The following is a 20,517-nucleotide window of genomic DNA, read 5'->3' as shown; positions in this document are numbered from 1 at the left end:
CATGAACAAAGCATGTCTTCAAAATACATATGTGGTGACCTCCTATTTGAGCTGCCAATCGTAGCCAGCTGCCTTCCAGCCCTGGACCTCCCTAGATAATCCAACCAACTCGTCTCTCTGAAAGTCTCATATCTACGCCCAAGTTTTACTCCCCCATTCCTGAGCCTCAGCGTTGCATTCTTAGGTCACACAACACACAATCCGTCTTGGTAGGAACTGTGGTTATTTTAGTCCCAGGCCACACCCATTTTGATGCCTAACTCAAAATATGCTGATGTCATCTTGTTCACAATTCTATCCCGAACAACTTTTGTATTGGACTCAAGATCTTAGGAGTCCTATAAGACATCTTGATGTCTTCCCAGGTGCTTGAACACTTTGTGTTCAAACTTCCCTTCTCGTTAGATGGAAGCTATTGGTCCATATATGCTATCTCCCGAAGGAATTTTGATCCAAGTCAAACAACCTATGAACCTTAGGGAATCTAGTGTTTTTCACAAAATTCAAAATGGTGTGAAATCTATCCAGATGAGGTCATAGGTTCTTGATGCAGAATCGTTTACCATGAGGATATGCAAATATGGGCAAAGTCTCATGACTGTAACTCAAAGGGGTAAGGAGATATGCCTGTTCAAAGTTAGCATTTTTGAACTATGGCTAAAGCGCCATCTTTAGCCCGATCAGTGTAGTTTATCTTCTTTGTTAATATTTAGCCAGCCTCTACAGCTGTGGAAAGTTTCATAAAATGCGACACAGCAGTTTTTGCTGTGTAGGTCACTCTTGTGGAGTAAAAAAGACAAAGACAAATGCAACGGGTTGCCTCGCACTTTGTGCTTGGTCCCCTAATCTTAAATAAATCCTTGAGCTTGAAAAATGATCTAAAATGGCCCAAGTTCTGAGGTCTTTATTTTCATAAAAATAATACAAACGCTTTTTCCCAGGACACAGTTCTGGTCCACATCAACACACTGAAGTCCTGGTTAATAAAAGGTTCTGGTCGATAGACGTTTTCTTGTTAACTTCTTAAGAAGGCATGTAAATGAATGAACAACCAAAAAACAAACGACGGAAAAACGGTTAAAATACCAGTTGTATTAAGCATTGGTTTTTAGTGCACAGTAACATCATTACAGCTTGTTGATACCGTGTGTAGCACTCTCGGTTGAAGAACAGCCGTAGAGATCCAGGGCTCATGTAGGGCCAACCTTCCAATCAGCCTTCAGAAAACAGTCTGAACAGGCTTTCTGATTTGCTGTCTTTGAAGTCGGGGACAAAGTGGATCTGAAGGATCTCGGAAAAGCCCTCGGAGAGATCTGGAGCCACGTGGTGTTTCCTGTCGACCAGCCGAGTAGAGTTAGAGGGGAGGGTAAAAATCATCACATGTAGGCCCCATATAAAATAATCCTAATGCCCAAAATATTAACCCTAACAAACTAAACCAAACTTCTTCCAGGTCATACAACCAGGAGGTTCTTTGAAAAAGACACAGTTTTTTATCCACATACAGAATACACAAGCATGAATTCAATCAGAAGTACGGTGGTGCAGATGGTGGATCTTTCTCAACTTCCCATGCGAGTAGCCATAGACCATGCAGCTCTGCACAGCAAGACTCACTTGTAGCTATGGAAGATCATGTCGTTGACCTTGCCGTGTTTGACATCTGACGGGGCCATCTCACGAAACTGCAAACCAACAGGTAGAGCACACAAGGTCAGTTCTTTCGCACAGAACGTTTTACCAACCAAAAGCTATCAAGAAGGGGAACTAAGTTAGGAAGGCCCTATAAAGATCAATAGGGATAGGTATATACTCTGTTATTGTGCTTGGCCTGCTCCAGTGATGCAGAGAAGTGAAAACAGCGGCATGGGACACCCAATGCTTTGGCCACATCTATGTATCTGGAAATAAAAGAAAAACATGAATCAAATGAAGAATTACACACACACACACACACACACACACACACACACACACACACACACACACACACACACACACACACACACACACACACACACACACACACACACACACACACACACACACACCTCGTAAATTACCTTTTGCGCGACTCTGGGTCCGGGTTGGTGTTGTCAACGGCAGCGCTTCGGCCCTCTCTCAGAGCCCGCTCACATGCAGTCACACAGCTCTGCCACGAACCCAGTGTGTCCTGACACAAGCACGCACACATAAATCCAAACTCAGAATAATCTTTCTTAATATTCTTAATATTATCATCTTGCTTAATATGACTGATCTCGAACGCATAGCAGGATATTAGGAATGACCTAATCATCATCCAGATCCAGCAGTCCTATCTTTTAGCAGAACCTCGCACAACCTCCAATTTTCAATTTAACAACCCATGATCCACAACATCTATGTGGATGTTGGGCTGCATTTGACATGTGTGTGACATGGCTCTGAAACCGTGCACTCATGTTGGCCACCGCTAACCTAGCTTAGCGTTGCTTCTAATAAACATTGAGATTGTGTAGTTGCTCTAAATTTTAAAAGTTTCTTACACTTCATTAATATAACGTCCATGGAGATTTTCCACAGACTTTGTGCATATTGGTTGTGAAGTTGGTTGAAAAATACCCCCCTCTAGTGTTAATTGGTTGCAATAACATTGTTTCATGAGGTGACTGACAAACCATGCCGAATGTGGAGGCCTTTAATCCAACATGCTGAATTGTAAATACTTCTACCAGTAGATGGAGCACTCACCCTGTTAACATAAACATAGCCCTTTGGAACAACATGGGTGTGAAAGAAGGTGGATTTCCCAGCTACAATAAAAACAGAAAAAAGCCAACAGGTAAGGAAAAATTGTCAAGAGAAAATAACGAGAAGACAAGTTAGGAATTCAAACCAAAAGAAGATTGACCTGAGACGTCTCACAATTACAAATGCTTCCCAATGGAGTCGAAAAGATGTTTAGAAATGTATCCAACTGTTTGGAAATATTAAAAAGCAGGTGATAAACGGAGTGGCCAGTGGAGCTCTGGGGTGGGAATAACGCACATAGACTGCATATAATACAGGTTACCCTGACTTTCAATACGTACAAAATGTGGTCGAAACTATCGCTGACTTTTTCCTATTCAGCCCCTGTGTCTTTCAAAGGCCTGCAATAAACCTGTCCAATTATTTAATTTGACTTGAATTTAATTATTGTATGGCGTAACTGGCTGTCTACCTGCAGTCCTACCTGTTTGCACTATTTCCATTCCATTGAGCAGAACCTTCCCCAATCTATTCTCCAATCCAGCCTATTGCTAAAGCCTGCGAGCTAGTCCTTGGTTTTGGGGGAGTGGCTTTGGAGGGATCCTTTTGGTGGAATTCTATCAACAAACCAGCTTACTCTAGCAGGTTTCCCCATGGTTGCCTAGCCTAGCTTTATGGTGTGTTCCTGAATCCTCGGACACCAGCCTTCCGAGTTGAACGTTTGACGTCAGGTCCGGTCTCGGGAGCATTCATAGCGTTCCTGTTCGTCTTTGTGATTTTGCCATGAAATTGGCTAGTCGTTGTTTATTGTTAGCTACAGTAGCCGCTTTAGCAAACCAGGGCCCCGTTTCCCGAAAGCATCGTTAGCCTAAGTGGATCGTGAAGTGCGTCGTACAAGCATCGTACAGTTTTCACACCGTTTCCCGAAAGTATCGTTGGTAACGAACGTCGTGAAAACGCTCATAGCTAACGAGGACTCCGGGGGTACTCGTAGGGTGCTAAGAGCATCGTTAGCCTACTATAGCCCCAGTGGCGTCACCAACGGACATTCCGTGTATTGGATAGGGTTGGATTTAGTGATTCGTTTCCGCGAACCAGTTCGCGTCATTCAGTTCGCCAAGAGGAGTCGTTCGCGAATCGTTCGTTCGTTCGTTCAGTCGAGTTTCCGGTAGCGGTAATCGAATCATACACGGTTCTCTGAGTCAGTCAGACTCAGCCCCTCGTTCGTTAGTTCGTTCGTTCGTTCAGTCGAGTTTCCGGTAGAATCCGGTAGCCCCCCACACTGATTGACAAGAAGAACATCCAATGCATGCACAGAGAACAACTGGCATAACGGACAACGAAATACAATGCAACACATAACACACAAACTCTTTAAATGTCCCAGGGTCGCTACACTATAGACTCTAGAGTTTCTGCTATAAAGGCTGGGACGAATTTCAAATGATAAATATGTACACTTTATGTTGGAAGTATACTGTCGCGATTTCCATTGAAACGAATTGCGCGGTGAGTAGTCACACAGTCTTCACAACGAGAGCTGGTAGGTTGTGAAAAATGTGGTATAAAGGCTGGGACGAATTTCGAATTATAAATATGTACAATGCATCCTTTAAATACGTCCATGCAACAGATGGCCAATGTGAATAATAGATAGCTCGCTCACTAAGCCCATTTGTTTTTTCCCCATTAAACCTGTTGATTTCTGTCTCTCATTGACTAAAATTCAACGAGAGCGTCCTAGACTCAGTCCTAGAACAGCATACGATTGGCTGGCTCTCGTGAGTCGTGACGTCTCTCAGTCGGTCCCTCCTCACCACTCACACAGTGAGTGAACGAACTGTCAGCGAGTCAGCGACTAGTGGGTCTGGGAGGAGTCGACTCTGAGAACGAACGAGACGAACGAGGCGAACGAGAGAGAGGAACCAGTTCAGTTCGTTCGTCTTAACGATTCGTTCATTCGAACTGATTCGTTCGCGAACGAGTCAACACTAGTATTGGATGCGTTTTATTAAAAACACATCCAATACCACGGAATGCCCAGCTGGCGCAATTTCGCAACCAAAAACAGTGGTTACCGCCGATATATTACTCATAGACTACTGTTAGATTAAAACAGCAAAGATAGAGACATGTTAGAAGTCAACAACAACATAATTTATTGCAGCAATTTAATTTAATTCCAAAAAAACATGCGCAGCCGAAATGTACCGAACAAACGCCACATCACAAGGCCTATAATAAAATCAAATGATTCCATTGCTCTTGTGTGGGAGGTCGCTTTCAAGCTGCACTTGCTGTTTCCCTCTGATTTTAATTCAACCATCGTGGTTAAAATGTCCTCATATTGATCAATGACAGAAGACATAGGCTACTGTAGACATGCATCATGCTGAGACCAGCGGGTGTCAGCGAATTTCTGCAGGCGTTTTTTGTTGCGATTGTTTGCATTAAGCACTGTAGGCGCTTTGGTTTGGCTGTGATGAAGTTCACTATTTATTGGACCATGTCTAGACATGTCTTGACCCCCTCGGTTTTACATAGGAAACTTGAGATAAGAAGGTGAAATCGCCGGGCGTGTCAAGCTACGACCAAACCGCCTTGGCAGTGTAAAAAGACCTATAGCCTACTTCATCCTGCCCAACAATATGGGCAGGATCTAGACCAAGCTCTCCTAATCGGGTCAGCAATAGCCGTGTGTCAATGCCTAGCCTCTGCGTTTGAATGATAATGAATGAATGGAACGTTGCATTTCTAATGTCTACAAATATTCTAGACTAGAGAGTGCGCGCCAATCAATGAAACTTTATGCAGAATCAGAAAAAGTCGGCTTTCTTTGCTGCGCAAAGTATGTTTCAGAAATCAGCACATTAAGATAAATGTAGCTGTCACACAAGCTATTTTGGGATTTTTGTAACATGGAATTATTTCAGGGGGGGAAATGCCGTGAAAAAATGTATGCACAGTGCGTCCAGGATTAGGACTGTCAGTTTAGCGTTAACGCAAACCAATTTTGACTGCGTTCATTTTTTTATTGCGCGATTAACGCTCTTTTGGCTTGGTAAACGATGTAGTTGTTTCACCTGCTGTCTAGCAACAACTAGACAGCACGTTAGAAAAACGACAACGGATCTAGCTACACCGGAAGCAAAACAACAGCTGCACAAACTTGTTGGGGCAAGCAAGGATACGGAGCGGGTGAAAAACCCCTTAAAAGTGTGTGTGTGTGTGTTTGTGTGTCACTCTGTTCAAGCCTGCACGAGAGTTCAATGTTGTCATTAGCTGTTACGTCTTTCTGACCAATCGCAGTTCAAGGCCCACCTGGGCTGTACCACTTCGGGAGGGGCCTCTCAGTTTCTCCCCTCTAGACAAAATTGACTTGGTTGCGACGTTGACAGTTAGTGAGTGTTGCGGCTGTTGAGTGATGATGCGGGCGCACAGGTCAGGCTGCCGGACGGCGCAGCAAGGAACTTTTATAAACGCAATATTGTTATCCAGCAGTAATCAGCCTGACAGCCCCGAAACGTTAACGGCCCACCGGGAATTCTCCCGACTCCACCGAATACCACTCCGCCACCGTGTGTGTGTGTGTGTGTGTGTGTGTGTGTGTGTGTGTGTGTGTGTGTGTGTGTGTGAGAGAGTGAGTGGGGGTTGAATTCACTGTGGGTCTCTCTTCTTATATCCATCTTACCAAATATATTTTATTATTGTCTTTCTCAACACTGTCTGATCTCACTAAAAGGCTAGCAGCATGAAATCAAGAGATACTTAGAATAGAAAAAATGTGTGATTAATCGCGAGTTAACTATGACATTAATGCGATTAATCGCGATTACATATTTGAATCGCTTGACAGCACTAGTTTTAATATCTTTAGCATTCATATTATTGCAGTCTATTCTTTTCGTAGGCTACTCTGCTGTTGGCCTTGATGGGGAGATATTTTAACCCTTTTTAACCCCATTTTCCTGCGACATTCCTGCGTCTCCCCCTCCTACATAGCCTGTTTCAGCACCGTGTCAGTGGACAGTTACAATCCTACGAATGTCGTGAGTGCAGTGAACGCGCGTTCATGTTAAGAGGAGTTTCGGGAAACGCTCCAAATCAATTCACGATGGTTCGCAAGATCAATCGTGAGAATGATCGTACGAGCGAAGAGCCATCGTTATCGGGAAACGAGGCCCAGCCCGAAAACAAACAACACAACTTTACATTGTATTGCACGCACAGCAAGACCATGCATAAGACCCGGAATAAAGTAGCAATGTAATCAAGCGTGTAAGAGCATTTAAAATCGACATTAAAATGACCTATGTGGTACAAATACAAAAAAATATAAAATCTCTTCACGGGCGCAGCCATTTTGTTGAAAGCGTCATCAATGTCAATTTTCTCCGATTTTCGAAAGATGAAGACAAAAAGGGGGTGTGCCTTTGAGAAATGCCGCAAGAAAGCTGGGAGATCTTTGACTTTCGACTTGGAAGTCTCGCGTTCGAGGATTCAGGAACACACCATTAGCTTTAAATTAGGCAGTTTAGGAAATGTCATAAAAAGTGTGATTAACACATTGAACACTCAGCCAATCGTTTCAGTATTCTGTTACTCACACCCAGGGAAGCCTACAGCCACAATGACCTCCGTCTGGTCGGTGGTGAGGGAGGCGCTGGGGGGGTCGTACAGCCGGCCCCTAGAGTCCAACTTCCTCTGGGGGTTCGAGATGAGACACCCACACATGGTTTAGCACAGGTAATGCAGAAATGTATCGGTATGCCACCCAATACAGGGATTCTGATTGGTCGATCAAATACTGCCATTCACTGTACACTGCAAAGATCACTCACAGGGTCCAGTTCAGGCAGGCTGTAGGGGGCGCTCTTCCATCGTAGGAAGTACTCTTCAGGCGTGTGGAACTGGAGTCCAAGGTTTAGGGCAAACTAAAGCAACAACAGGAACAGCAGGAATGGGTGGAGGTGGTAGGACAAGTGGTAAGTGATAGTTTAATTGAATCCTTGAGGCTTTGTGTTAAAAAACCAGGTTGGGCTCATGCTTTAAGATGACTCATTCCACCCTATTCAAGTCCATTATTCACCTGGGTCTTAGATCACCTCATGGTGTCAAGGATTAATTCAAGTGGTAGGGTGAGAGGGTGGGAGGATGGAAACAGATGCAGGTCTCACCAATCGATCGCTGCAGGAGAAGTCCTTCTTCTTTTGGCCTGGAGCCCAGTTCACCGGGCGGCCCGCTGCATCTGGGATCATAGACAACAGAGCAGAGCATCACGCGCCCGTTTGCGTGTGTGCCTGCAGCGATGCAGATACAGTGAGACATTGTGCAAACTCACCTCCGACATAAAAACTCTGACATCGATCGACAGTCACGCCACTATTGGCCTAAAGGGAGAAAAAAATTCCCATGATTGGAAAGATCCAAGCAAGATAAAATTGCAGAAGACAGACACAACGTGGTTTGATTCTTGACTCGAATATCTTCAAGACCGTTACTTTTCTTTAAGGTGCTTTCGGTCATATTTCACTAAAGTTTACCTTTTCACACAGGTGCGTCCACATCCCAGTTACTGGTTTACGAAAGATTCCTGGACCAGTCGCAACAAACACCTAGACACACAGCACACGTCAGTCATAACACAGACGTCACTTTGGCTGCTGTGCACAGTAGTCTGTCAGTATGCTTGACGGCCATGTAGAACAACATGAACCACCTGTACAGGCAGCTGAAGGCTACTGAGGATGTCCTCCACTTTGGACTTAAAGACGTTAGGTTTCAGTTTGCCTCTGGCGATCCCCATCTGGTTTGTGAAGAAAACCACCTGTAAACAAAGTGGAGGTGGAGGATTGTATTGGAAGGAATCTGCCTAACCCATTCAGACCGGATCACGCATCTGTGCGTGTTTACCTTTAATGGTAAACACACATTGATGCGCAATCCGGTCTTAACCCATTTGTACCGGCTGGAGCAACATTGTATCTACTGGATACAATGTTGCACCGCGCAGCAGGCGCTGTGCGAGCAACATTGTATCTACTAGATACAATGTTGCGCCGCACAGCAGCCGGTACAAATCGGTTAAGGTGTTTCACCGTTTTAACAGTTCTTTGATGTGAGGCCCACAGCTGTTTGGTGACTAGGGTGACCACATGGTTGACACAGGGCTAAACAAAAAGGGAACCTGGGCCTTTACAATCATGTAACAAAGGAGGAGAGTGGGCAACGAGTTCTACTGCAATGTCACTCCTCCTTACCTTGTGTCCTTTTTGCAGCAAGCTAGCCAGTCTGGGCTGAATCTCGGAGAAAAGAATCCTATCAATGAAACACACAAAAAAGAAGACAAAACAGTAAAGTGAACCACATAGACGAGAGAAAGATTAACCCATCACTTAGAAAGAATTGCATTTCTTACCTCCAGTCATCTGGTGCCGTAGGAAATACTTTGCCAGACTTGGTAGTGATGATACAGCCATCTATATCAAACCCAGCTATCTGGAAGAGGATAAATATGACAAATCATTGAACAAGATTCAGAAGGTAGAAAGACAACCCCATTGTTTTGGAATGGGCCTCCAGGCATTTCGATGTAGATTCATTGCTGTCATACTCTAAATATACTAAATATATACGAAACTAGTGCAGTGGGTCACATGGCACCCGTCCATCATAAAGGACAAAACCATTGTGGGTGATCAACCAACGCAGCCGCAACTCCAGGCCGCACCAAAACATCCATTTCCAATATAATTTTTCAAAATGGCATCCTTGTTTTACTACTTCCTACCGCCCACCAAAAATATAAACAATGGCAATACATAATTTTGTCTTTGGAATCAATGTACGTCACTACTCAGTACAGAGTTTATGGATAACAAAACAGGGAATTGCCGTTCAAATACTTCATAAAACGTCTCATCACAAAGACCAAAGTGCTATATTAGCATTTTTTACATTCATGGCAGTCAGCATGGGTAATGCTCATATGCAAAATCAGTACAAGGAATTCAACTTCTTTTTCATCAACTACATCGGTAACGGATGTTTGAGTGAAGCAAGGAGAGTGGTTTGATCATCTAATGATCAGTATGCTCCTTTAAGACAAGGTTTCTCCTCACCTTCTCGCTGCCCCTGACCCCGGCAGCAGTGAAGAGCAGCAGGTTCCCAATCTGCTGCCAGTGGCTCTTTGGACAAACCGAGGAAGACAATGAAGGTGCTGATGCAGATGCCGCCAGAGGGCCATTGGTGCTGCTCCCCACCGTGGCTTTCTCTGCCATCTTCTGCAGCTGCCTCAATTTCTCCTCTGCCACACTCTCCTCCTCATTCTGTCTCTCAGTTGTTCCCCAGGTGTCGGAATCTGCCTCATCTCTCCTCTGGCGCTTCGTGTCATTGTAGGCCCCGTCCGGGCTCAGTGACCTCTTAAGTGTGAAGAACATATGGAACCATACAAACATTATACTATGTAGGACACTCTTCTCAAATAATGTTTTATTGCATGTGGTCCAATTTCATTTTTGAATTGTATATGTGTATGTTGAATTTGGATATTGGACCAAACATGACGCAATATTGTACCTTCACAGGAGAGGAGCCAAAGAAATCTTTGATACTACGTTTGGGTCCGAAGCTTGTTGGCGTCTCTTTCCCTTTTCCGTTCCTTGCTCCTTTGGTCTTATCGCTTGCTTTCAGACTTCCCAGTGCACCGCTAGAGATGCTTCCATTGGAGCTTAAATTGTAATGGAGTTTAAATGGATGACTCTGGTTAACCAAGTAGAGGGTGCCTCCCTGGCAGAGCTTTCCAGATTGTCCTCTGACCAGCTTCTCGCTGTCCAGGAAACAGGGGTTAGGGCCCAGCTGCAAAATAAAAAGGTTTTCTAGTATTTAGACATATGCATGGAAAACAATCACACATATTTGGACGTTGATTTAGAGGCGTGTATCTCAAACCTGGGTGACGAGTACATCTTTTCTCTCGTAACATGCCACCAATTTAACTAAAAAATAAAAGGTAAAATATCAACATACTACATACACGTCTTATTACAAGCATTTATTTGCAACACACAAGAGACTCACTCTTACCCTGGTGCCTGGAACACTTTTTGTCAGTGACACCGCTCTCTGGACCTCGACCCAGCATCACAGCTCGTCCGTCCGCCAGAGCGACAGAAGCCCCCGAATCGCTTACAAGTGTGCAGGACATCGGGGGAAAGGACAGAACAGGGTAAATGCAAGCAGTACCAACGTTTGATGGAAGGAATATAGGATATTTTAATGGCGCATTAGCTTCATGTTGTTTAGAAACACGGACAACTAATAATCCCTCGGCCGATAGTGCTTCTTGTGTTCAGCGGGTGTGTCCGGAAAATAGATCCGTGTAGAAACGAAGGATATGTGGTCCACGGTTTTAGGTTCCGCTATTGGGTTGTCAATACCATTACCAATCCGCTTTGTATCATAATTTGGTCTAAGTTCTTGCAAAGAACAGGTTTCCAAATATATCTATGTTAAACTGGTTTGTTTGGGTTATTTATTCCGTTTAAGGGTTTAACGTTAGACAAACAGCAAGCTCAGTGCGTTTACCATTTTCGACATTTACATTAACCTACTTCACTTATGTTGTGCTATGTATCGACTCGGTGGGCTGACATTAATATATAATAATAATAATAATAATAATAATAATAATAATAATAATAATAATAAGTATAATAATAATAATAATCGCTAAGGAATGCGATTTTATGGATTCAAGGCAGGACGCGATGGTTTTTCAGCTGACGCAAAAGTATTGTTGTCGGAAGCGTTGGAAACACCCTGTTCGACTTTGAATGGTGAGAAGTTAGTGGCCGAAGCTCGACAAAGTACAACTTGACAGTTTAATAAATATAAAACGGTTGTTGAATGCGGTCTTTCTCAAAACACCCTTTAAGTGGGTAAACATGATCTAACAATTTCCGTGGTACAATTCGCCTGTGAAAAAGGTTCGTTCCGCAACCCCTGTTGTCCGGGGAAGATTATCCTCCACCACTCATTCTACAGGGAGAAAGGTTGACTGTCATACAGGTGAACCAACGGGTTCCACGAGTACCATGATTAACTTGTCACGGTAGCGTCAATGTCACCTGTCTTTACCTGTTCTGTCTCGTGGTGTGGATCAAGCACTTGAGTTCACTTAGTTGTTCCCGTACTGGTGCTGCTCTGGAGCAACGGGAGGCAGGACCCCATCCTGGAGGTAAACACATTTGTCTTGGTTGGTTATTATTAAGATGCGCGATGTTAATTTGTTGAAAATGTATTATGCCTCTACTATGTCTATGCCTTCCATACGCATGCAAGGCGTATGGAAGTCATAGACACACTTTACAAAGTTGACATATTGAATTGTGACAGTACGTTAATGGAGGCAAATGTCAACATCTATAGTAATAGTTATGGTTGAGTTTTATGTTCTTAAAACACTTATTTATGTTTTTATAGAAACATAAAAGGCAAACATTTATTGAGTTTTATTATGTGCTCTCCATTTCAGGAACCACTACTACCTTACGCTTCACCAAATAAAAACAAGGACACTACATCCGCTTCACCAAGCTTTCAGCTTTGATCCAACAACCAGGGTCAGAGCCCTTTAAATTGGGAGAAACCTTTGCTCCAGTTGTCCCGCCTACACACTTCACACTCCCATAACCCTCGGAGTATTGCTCCACCCCACCCCAGCCTAATTATGGGCACCCTGTCTCACCATGAGAAGGCCTACATCTCCTTAACCTCAGGCCTGAAAGAGCTAGACCTTCGAGGACCGGCCATCCCAAGCGACCTGGTCCTGATAGGAGACCACGCCTTCCCCCTGGCCATGAACGCCCAAGGCCAGGTGCTGATGGCCGCCTCCCTCTTTGGACGTGGACGCATGGTAGTCCTGGGTCACGAAAGCTACCTGACCGCCTTCCCCGCCCTGGTGGAGAACGCCCTCACTTGGCTCAGGGGCGATGGATCTGAAAACCCCCTGGTGGGTATTCACCAGAGCTGCAAGCCAGTGGCGGATAACCTCTGCCGGTCCGTTTTCCAGGCCCAGATGGTGGGGGGCTTCCTCCAAGACCTGGGGGCTGGGGTGTATGTGGTGGATGCCTACAGCATGGCTCCTGATGTGAAGTCCTTGGTGGAGTTTCTGAAAGCTGGAGGGGGGCTGTTGATCGCAGGGCAGGCCTGGTCCTGGGCTGGACAACACCCCAAGCAAGACATTCTGAAGGCCTTCCCAGGGAACCAGGTGTCTAGCGTGGCGGGGATCTACTTCTCTGAGCACTGTGGAGAGGTTGATCTTCTTCCCGTTTATCCTCAGATTCCAACCTCCTGGCTGGCTGTGGTGTATGTTATTTGTTTGTTTTTGAGCATCAGCATTTTTAGACTTGGCTTTTATCTTTACTTTATTTGACTTGGCTATAAGTATGATGGAAGACCACTCAGCATATGTGATGTTACAGACTAGGGACAACGTCAAGCCAACTAATCCAGTCAAATAACTTAACAAAATATGATTTTAAACCCATCGTGATGGTCCTTGTTCTCTTTTATATATTTCTATAATCCAGAATTGGCAAGGACTTTAAGGATGATTTGGAGTCCCTTCTGCAGGGCGTGTCCGAGTTGGACATCAGCGGTGGCGCGATAGCCTCCGAGGTCCTCGTCCACGGCCCTCTGGCCTTCCCCATTGGCACCACCCCGGACGGACGGGCTTTCCTGGCTGGAGCCTACTATGGCCGGGGCCGGGTCATCGTGATCACACACGAGGGCTTCATGGGCCGGCAGGTGGGGTGAACAAGACATCTCTGCAACTGTTTGGCACTTGTGCACAACTGTTGGGATGAGGGGAATAGATTCTCTGACCCAACGCAAGGCAACACAAAAGGCCAGTTCAGTATCTGACAAAGGGAAGGTTGAAAAGCATGCAAGCATACAAGCTAAATTTGAGTAACTACACCGTTTTAAAAAGTTACTTCTCTAATTCCCAGAAACACGGTTAGTAGACTTTTTTAAATCAATAGTACGTTGTTGTTTTGAGACGGTGCATGGTAGATACTGGCAAGGAGAGAAGCATTGTATCATGGCATTAGCCTTGTTTCTTAGGAGAACAGCCTGTTTACTATCAGCTAATAAAAGCGTACATATCTGACTCAACCTTTTTTTGCAGAACCTCGCTCCATTTTGGAAGAACGCTCTCCGTTGGTTGGACGAGGGCCGTAACGGGGTCTTTGGAATCCTGCCAAAACTTGGCTACGCCATGACCCTGTTCAGCCAGATGGGGGTGACCTGTCAGAAGTCAGGCTTCAGCAAGGACCTGAGTGTGTATGTGTGCACGACTTACAGCAAAGAGCAGGCAGAGGAGATACAGCAGTTTGTGGCTGAAGGAGGAGGCCTTCTGATTGGTGGCCATGCCTGGCACTGGGCACAGACCCATCCTGGGCAAAGCCCAATGGCAGATTATGAAGGTAGCCAATGATGGAGTCTGCTCACATTTTGGTCTGATATATACCTATATAGTTTGTACTGCCATTGCAGACAAGGTCGTCCAAGGCTGTTACAAAATGAGTTTCTTCAAGAGCAGTGTACTTTGTCAAATTTGAATAATTTCCCAATTTCCCAAAATGTAAATTACATTTTTACAAATCAACAGATTGACATATCTTGTATATAAACCTTCTGATATATGTGTCAAGCAGACCTAAATCTGTTGATATAATTGTATTTTAAACAAACCGATATGGCAATACACTCTCAGATCTTTCAGTTAATTCTGATATGCAGTGTTTCTGTGTTTTGTACTGTTCACCAGGGAACCACATCCTGAACAAGATGGGTTTGAGTGTGCTGGAATCCACAGTCAAATCTGAATGCTACAAGGCTCCCGATCCCGCCAAGGCCTGCAAGGACAACTACCACTTCCGCCGCATGCTGCGGCGCTTTGCCAGTCACGTGACCCAAGGGGAGGAGCTTACAGCCCACGAGTTGGTCGGTCTGAAAAAGCTAGGAGGCGACTGTGCCAGCTACCTGAACATGAAGGCCCACGACTGCCCCTCCTACAACCAGGTGCTGTCCACCCTCACTGAGATTGTGATGAGGTCCGGCATGCCAAAGGTGAGCATCCCAGGATGGATTTTGCACCTACACAAAAACACTTCCTTGTCCTATCTTGTGTGTCTGCTACTCTGTACGCTTGATGTAAAACGTGTGTCTCTTCTACTGCTTATGCTCTAACAGCTTTTGTTTAAGGGATTCCTATTTTTTTCCCCCAAATCTGACAGGTTCTATTGTATTTTGTAAAACCAAACTGACCTATTTACCATATTATAAAGGCATTGCTGATATATTTACTTTTACTATTTAAATATCTGTCTGATTCTCAATTCTCAAGTGAATTTCTATAAACTTAAGCTAAATGCAGACTTAAAGTCATTGTCTAGGAGGTTGACTTGGCAGTATAGATCAACATGAATATGTTTTGGTTGTTCTATTTCTCCTTGCAGATGTTGAGTGTAGTTTTGACTTAACTAGGGTAGACGTAGGAATATAGGACCATATACAAACTGCAAACAGTGGAATCTAGTAGTTCAAACAAAGCACTGATACAGAATTATATCTAAAATTTGAACATAAAGGTTATTCAGGTAAGAACATCTGTGATGTTGTCCCTGTTGGCGCTGCCCTCTTCTCTGTTCTCAGGTGTGTGGTAGCTGCCCAGTGAGCAGCCCCAAGGACCACCTCCTCCTCAGTATAGGGACCGAGGTCTACAAGGTGTGCCCAGATCCAGACGCTCTCCTGCCCTACCTCATCGAGGACAACCCAGCCATGTGTGTGTTCTATAACTACAGGATCCCCATCAATGTCGACACCGCAGGTCAGTGGACAGACGATACTACACATGAAGTTGGTCATATATGTGTGTTTACCAGGCACTCATTCCCTTTATACTTTGCAACTGTGTGTGTGTGTTTGTGTGCGTGTGTGTGTTTGTATGCGTGTTAGGTTCAGAGTGGATCAGTACTGGACTCTACCTCTCTCCTGGTATGAAGACATACATGGCTTTCCCTGCACAGATTGTCAACAAAGGATGGCATGTATGTACAGCATGTGTGGCTAATCCATCACCACTCAAAACAAAGGACACTACTGTGTTTACACTCCATAGACGACCTGGAGTACGTTACACATAGTGGCAACATGGCTGCAGTGTACAGAAAGGTTTCAGCATATGAGTTTGGATTCATTTGGTGTCTATTTGAACCAACAGTAATAGTAAAGACCTTTAATGTGCAGTCCTAAAAACTGTAGTCCTATTAACGGCAATGCTGCTTATTGTATGGTCTTAACAAGTCCTTACAGATATGCAAACATAATTCTTCATAATTTGCCTTTATTTGAATGTAATTTTTGTTATCTATCAATTGACATCAATATTATTCCAATGGGTTGTTTAGCAGCTCCCAGAGCTGTTTTATGCAACCCAGGCAATGGCATATGAATTGCCCTGACTAGCTAGCCTTCCTCCGGCTCCCAGGCTGAATGCTCCCTGTTTGCAGGTCCAGATAGGATGTCAGACCGATCACCTCCGCCATGAGACCCTCAAGCGGGCCCCTCGCGTCCACGAGCGCTTCCCCGTCACCTCGGAGATGATACAGGTGTGGAACCTGTGGGGGGGGCTCCTGTACATGGTGGCCCCGCCCAAGACGCAGGTGGGAGGTGCAGAGGTCATGGTGCAGGTGGCTGTACCTTCCCCCTATTACAAATCTGGTGAGTATGTTTTTATCAAATGTGTCTCATGCAAGCGTTTGTTTTTGTGTAACACAGTGAGTACAAACACATTATTGCTCTGGAACTAAATGACATTTTGAAAAGATGTTTACTATTGGGCTGAATATTCCACATTAAAAGTCTTTACCACTTCTGTATGGTCAAATAGACACCAAATGAATCCAAACTCATATGCTGAAACCTTTCCGTACACTGCAGCCATGTTGCCACTATGTGTAACGTACTCCAGGCAGGAGAGCAGAACTGCAGTCCATTTATGTAAAGAAGACACTCTATCCAGACACAGAGGAATGTATGCTTGAGCATAATCTCAGTAAAGAAGAGGTTGTAATTAAAAGCAAGATTTAATCGTTTTAGTACCTCCATGACATTCATGTATCCAACGTACTACTGTATGTAATTGAGCTCGGCAATCACTGCTCGCAGTTGAAAAGGTTTCCCAATGACTGAGTGCACAACCTTTGCTGCATATAGATTTGATTATTCTTATGCAGATTCAACCAATACTTTGGGCTGTGCTAGTTTATTATGCAGTGTGTTACACACTGTTACGGTAGGGTAGCGTGTGCTTAGGGTTAGGGTCAGTACTGACGTCACACAGAGGGGGCGGTGTTGAGGGCTCATTAAGCCATAAGAAGGAACAGATGGCTCTGCGGGAGTTCAGCAGGTGACATTCGGAGTCTGAACTTTAGTCCGATGGACACACGCTGCTCGGCGACACGAGCACCGTCAAGCCCATCGGGACATGGCTGTGGACCTTGGGTGAGTACCTCGCACCTAACCCCAGCGAAAGGTAAGATTGCACTCACCCAGGGGAGGCTTAGGAACATACTACAAGTTCATCGCAACACGTAGGGACAGATGTTAGGTTACGGGCTGACTACCCAGAGGGGTAACAAGCGCACTCACATAAACCAAGTAAAGGGCTTGGAGTGATACTTCCTCATGCTTTTGCTGCTGAGTGGGAGCATGAGGAGACCAGCAGCCTCAGCTCTCCGCGGGTTAAGCTCAGGGAGATGACTCTCAGGTGTGGAGGGGGGAGGATGAGGGCTGATCTGTGATCTGCTGTCCGTTAGCGTGGGGTCGCTAATTGTCTGTGGGCCTGTGGTGACCGTAGATTCCATCGTGTTACTATGGAAACCCGTGCATCTAGAAGGTCTCTAAGCCGGCCTTCTGCACCAGGTGTGACGACGCCGGCCGACTGGGCCCTGATGCGCCAGTCCCCCGCACCCTGGGCAGAGCTCGAGTTTGAGAACATCATCTTCACCGTGCCGTCTGATGCCATCCGACACCTGGAGCGCCCTGATGAAGTGGCGGCTCTCTGGAATAGGATCATGAGGGGGATCGCAGACCTGGCAGCTGTTTCCCACAAATTCCCGCGCAAGGAACGTTTTGTCGCCGATGTGCAGATTTCCCACGGTGAGTCGCCCTTCTTTTCTTTTTTCTATCTTCCTCTGCCTTAGTGATAGATCAGTAATAGGTTCCTCTCTTCACCCAGGTTGGATGCATGCAGGCTATCCCATCATGATGTGCTCCTCTGTGGCCCCACAAATGGTTAACCCAGAGGCCTCTGGACGCAAAGACCTCTGGGGCTTCATCCACGAGCTGGGGCACAACCAGCAGAGGGGCTGCTGGGAGTTCAGGCCGAACACCACAGAGTGCACGTGCAACCTTTGGTCGGTGTACGTGAATGAAGAGGTGCTGGGGACTAAAAGGGCAGAGGTAAAAAACTGACCTGGTTTGGTGTTAAATTCGGAGACAGGCAGTTTAAAGTATTTTGCTGTATTCAACTAACAATTATTTTTAAGTATGGAGAAATTCTACTTAAAAGATTTGGCTTCACGGTGCAGTGTTAAGGATTAAGATTAATCTAGCAGGGCGGTTGCCGATTGCAACCAACTGTACACCCCCAATTTTGGTCGAATTAATTAACTAAACTTAATCAGGTTAATTTGATAAAAATAAATAACGCTTCCAAGACAGGGCTCTCTAAGGTGGTATCTATTTCTTTTTTTTGAGTTACATCGATGTCTGTTTAAACACCCAGCCCATAGTGGTATATTTCCCATGCATTGTATCTTATTCAGAACCATGGTGCTCTGGTAGCACTTATGTTTTCATCCAAGCACATCGGGCATTTACACAGCTGTCCGAGATTGTTAACCCTCTCGGACAGCAACTTAACCGGCTTGTGGGTTAGAAAGGGAGGACCCGCACCCTATGAGGATATAAAGGGCTTATTCTACGGTACCGAAAACACAACCATTCAGATTTTCTCTGTTGCATACCTTGCAGGCACATCCGGCTTTGAAGCCTGAATCTCGGTTGTCTCGCCAAGAGGAGTACGTCAAGAGTGGCAGAAACCTTGGGAGCTGGAGTATGTGGGTGGCCTTGGAAACATACCTACAGGTGAGAGATTTAAAAATGGCTAACAAATATTATTTTACACAAAACTCAAGCTTTTGATTAGTTAATTTCATATCTATTTCCAAAACAATAACAGATTGCTGGCTTAACCGGTTTACCAAATTAGGACTCATTCACCCCTACATATGGTCTTCCCTCCATCTATGTCCCTTGCTCTCACTACCTCAGCTTCAGGAGGCGTTCGGCTGGGCAGCCTTTAAGAAAGTGTTCGCCGCCTACCACGACATGAGCGACGTGCCCGGGGACAACAAGGGCAAGATGAACCTGTACACCAAGACCTTTTCCATGGCCGTGGGGCACAACTTGTGTGCCTTCTTCAAGGCCTGGGGCTGGCCCATAGAGGCCGCCACTGAGAAGGAGCTGTCCAAGCTACCTCTGTGGACCAACCACCCCATGGCTCGCTATCAGTGAACCTTCCTATTGCTTCTGAAGAAGAAACCATCCGTCAAGGATAGAAAGCTATGTTGTGGGACTCAAAGGCTTCTATTCATTTCCTTTTTAAATGCTATTGCACCAGTGGTGGTTGGTTAGATTGCACTATATATATTTATGCAGATTTAGTGAGCTAAGCTGTAGATGTCTTACTTATGAAGGACTTAAGCTTAGTTATGTCTAAAAAAAAGCGAATTCTGTTATTTTTCATGGGCGAAATACAGTGGCCCTTGTGTCTTTGGAAGTATGTTATTAGCAATTTTAAAACATTTTGTTATGTTCTTAAATGTTCTTTCAAATGAATATACATCAAATATTGTCATGGAAAAAGGTAATAACATGTGTTATGATTTTGCTCTCACACCCCTGGGATCAGAATCTTTTACATCCTTATGAATTATGTAACCCACAAAATTATCCAAATTGATATTTGACGGCATGGTTCTTAAGAAATGAAGGGTGTTTTTCCTCAAAAGGAAGGTCAATCTTTTAAAATGTATGTGTATTGGAATGTGTGTATTTTTTTCTTGGTTTTCCTATCAATTATTACATTTTACTGTGGGCCTTATGATGTGGAACTGAATCTTCAACACAATCTATATAATCAGTTACATTACATTTTGTCTTTAAGAAGGTCGTCTCATATCTAGCTGTGGTGAGTCTTGAAGCTAGGGCCCGACCGATATTGATTTTTGAGTGCCGATGCCGATTATTTTCAGAGAAAAATTACGATAACGATTTAATCGGCCGATTATAAAAAAAAAGCATATAAAACGTATTTTTTGATATCTTAAATATACTTTAAACACTTTTGACGAATATGTGAATTGAATGCAGAACCTTTGAGTGTTTTAGAATACATTTACAGTCAAAAATGAGTGCAAATACAGCCTTATCTTATTGTCAATAAAATAAAATAAAAAGATCTTAAAAAAATGAGTGCAGGAACTTATTTTTATTGGTAACATAGTTCTAACAAAGTAGTACAGGACAGTACAGGAAGAAGAACTATTTTGTAACTACGCAACATCTTTGAAAACAAATCAATAATAATATAAAATAACTGTATAGGAACGAGGTAACATGTTGTGTGGGGCAAGCAGCATATTAACATTT

General features: G+C 44.5%; 2 protein-coding genes across 2 annotated transcripts; one reads left to right on the top strand and one right to left on the bottom strand.

Moving 5' to 3' along the window:
- Positions 1-889: 889 nt before the first annotated feature.
- pnkp (polynucleotide kinase 3'-phosphatase) lies at positions 890-11,084 on the bottom strand. The gene is made up of 17 exons (XM_079733627.1): positions 10,819-11,084; positions 10,684-10,730; positions 10,312-10,590; positions 9,855-10,154; positions 9,152-9,231; positions 8,994-9,051; positions 8,453-8,560; positions 8,277-8,348; positions 8,075-8,123; positions 7,911-7,981; positions 7,575-7,667; positions 7,341-7,437; positions 2,734-2,795; positions 2,064-2,173; positions 1,814-1,901; positions 1,618-1,685; positions 890-1,333 (listed from the first exon to the last, which is right to left on the bottom strand). Exons 1-17 carry the CDS (start codon positions 10,937-10,939, stop codon positions 1,213-1,215), a joined length of 1,824 nt encoding a protein of 607 aa, XP_079589753.1. The 5' UTR covers positions 10,940-11,084; the 3' UTR covers positions 890-1,212.
- A 465-nt stretch (positions 11,085-11,549) lies between these two features.
- LOC307073696 (TRPM8 channel-associated factor homolog) lies at positions 11,550-20,265 on the top strand. Its single transcript, XM_079733625.1, has 12 exons — positions 11,550-11,971; positions 12,269-13,101; positions 13,326-13,542; positions 13,925-14,222; positions 14,567-14,868; positions 15,454-15,628; positions 15,757-15,848; positions 16,311-16,521; positions 17,725-17,961; positions 18,041-18,264; positions 18,838-18,951; positions 19,138-20,265. Exons 2-12 carry the CDS (start codon positions 12,464-12,466, stop codon positions 19,378-19,380), a joined length of 2,751 nt encoding a protein of 916 aa, XP_079589751.1. The 5' UTR covers positions 11,550-11,971; positions 12,269-12,463; the 3' UTR covers positions 19,381-20,265.
- Positions 20,266-20,517: the final 252 nt, after the last annotated feature.

The sequence above is a fragment of the Pollachius pollachius genome, assembly GCF_949987615.1.
Source record: "Pollachius pollachius genome assembly, chromosome: 3".
NCBI classification, from domain to species: Eukaryota; Metazoa; Chordata; class Actinopteri; order Gadiformes; family Gadidae; genus Pollachius; species Pollachius pollachius.
This window is presented reverse-complemented; position numbering and strand designations above follow the sequence as displayed.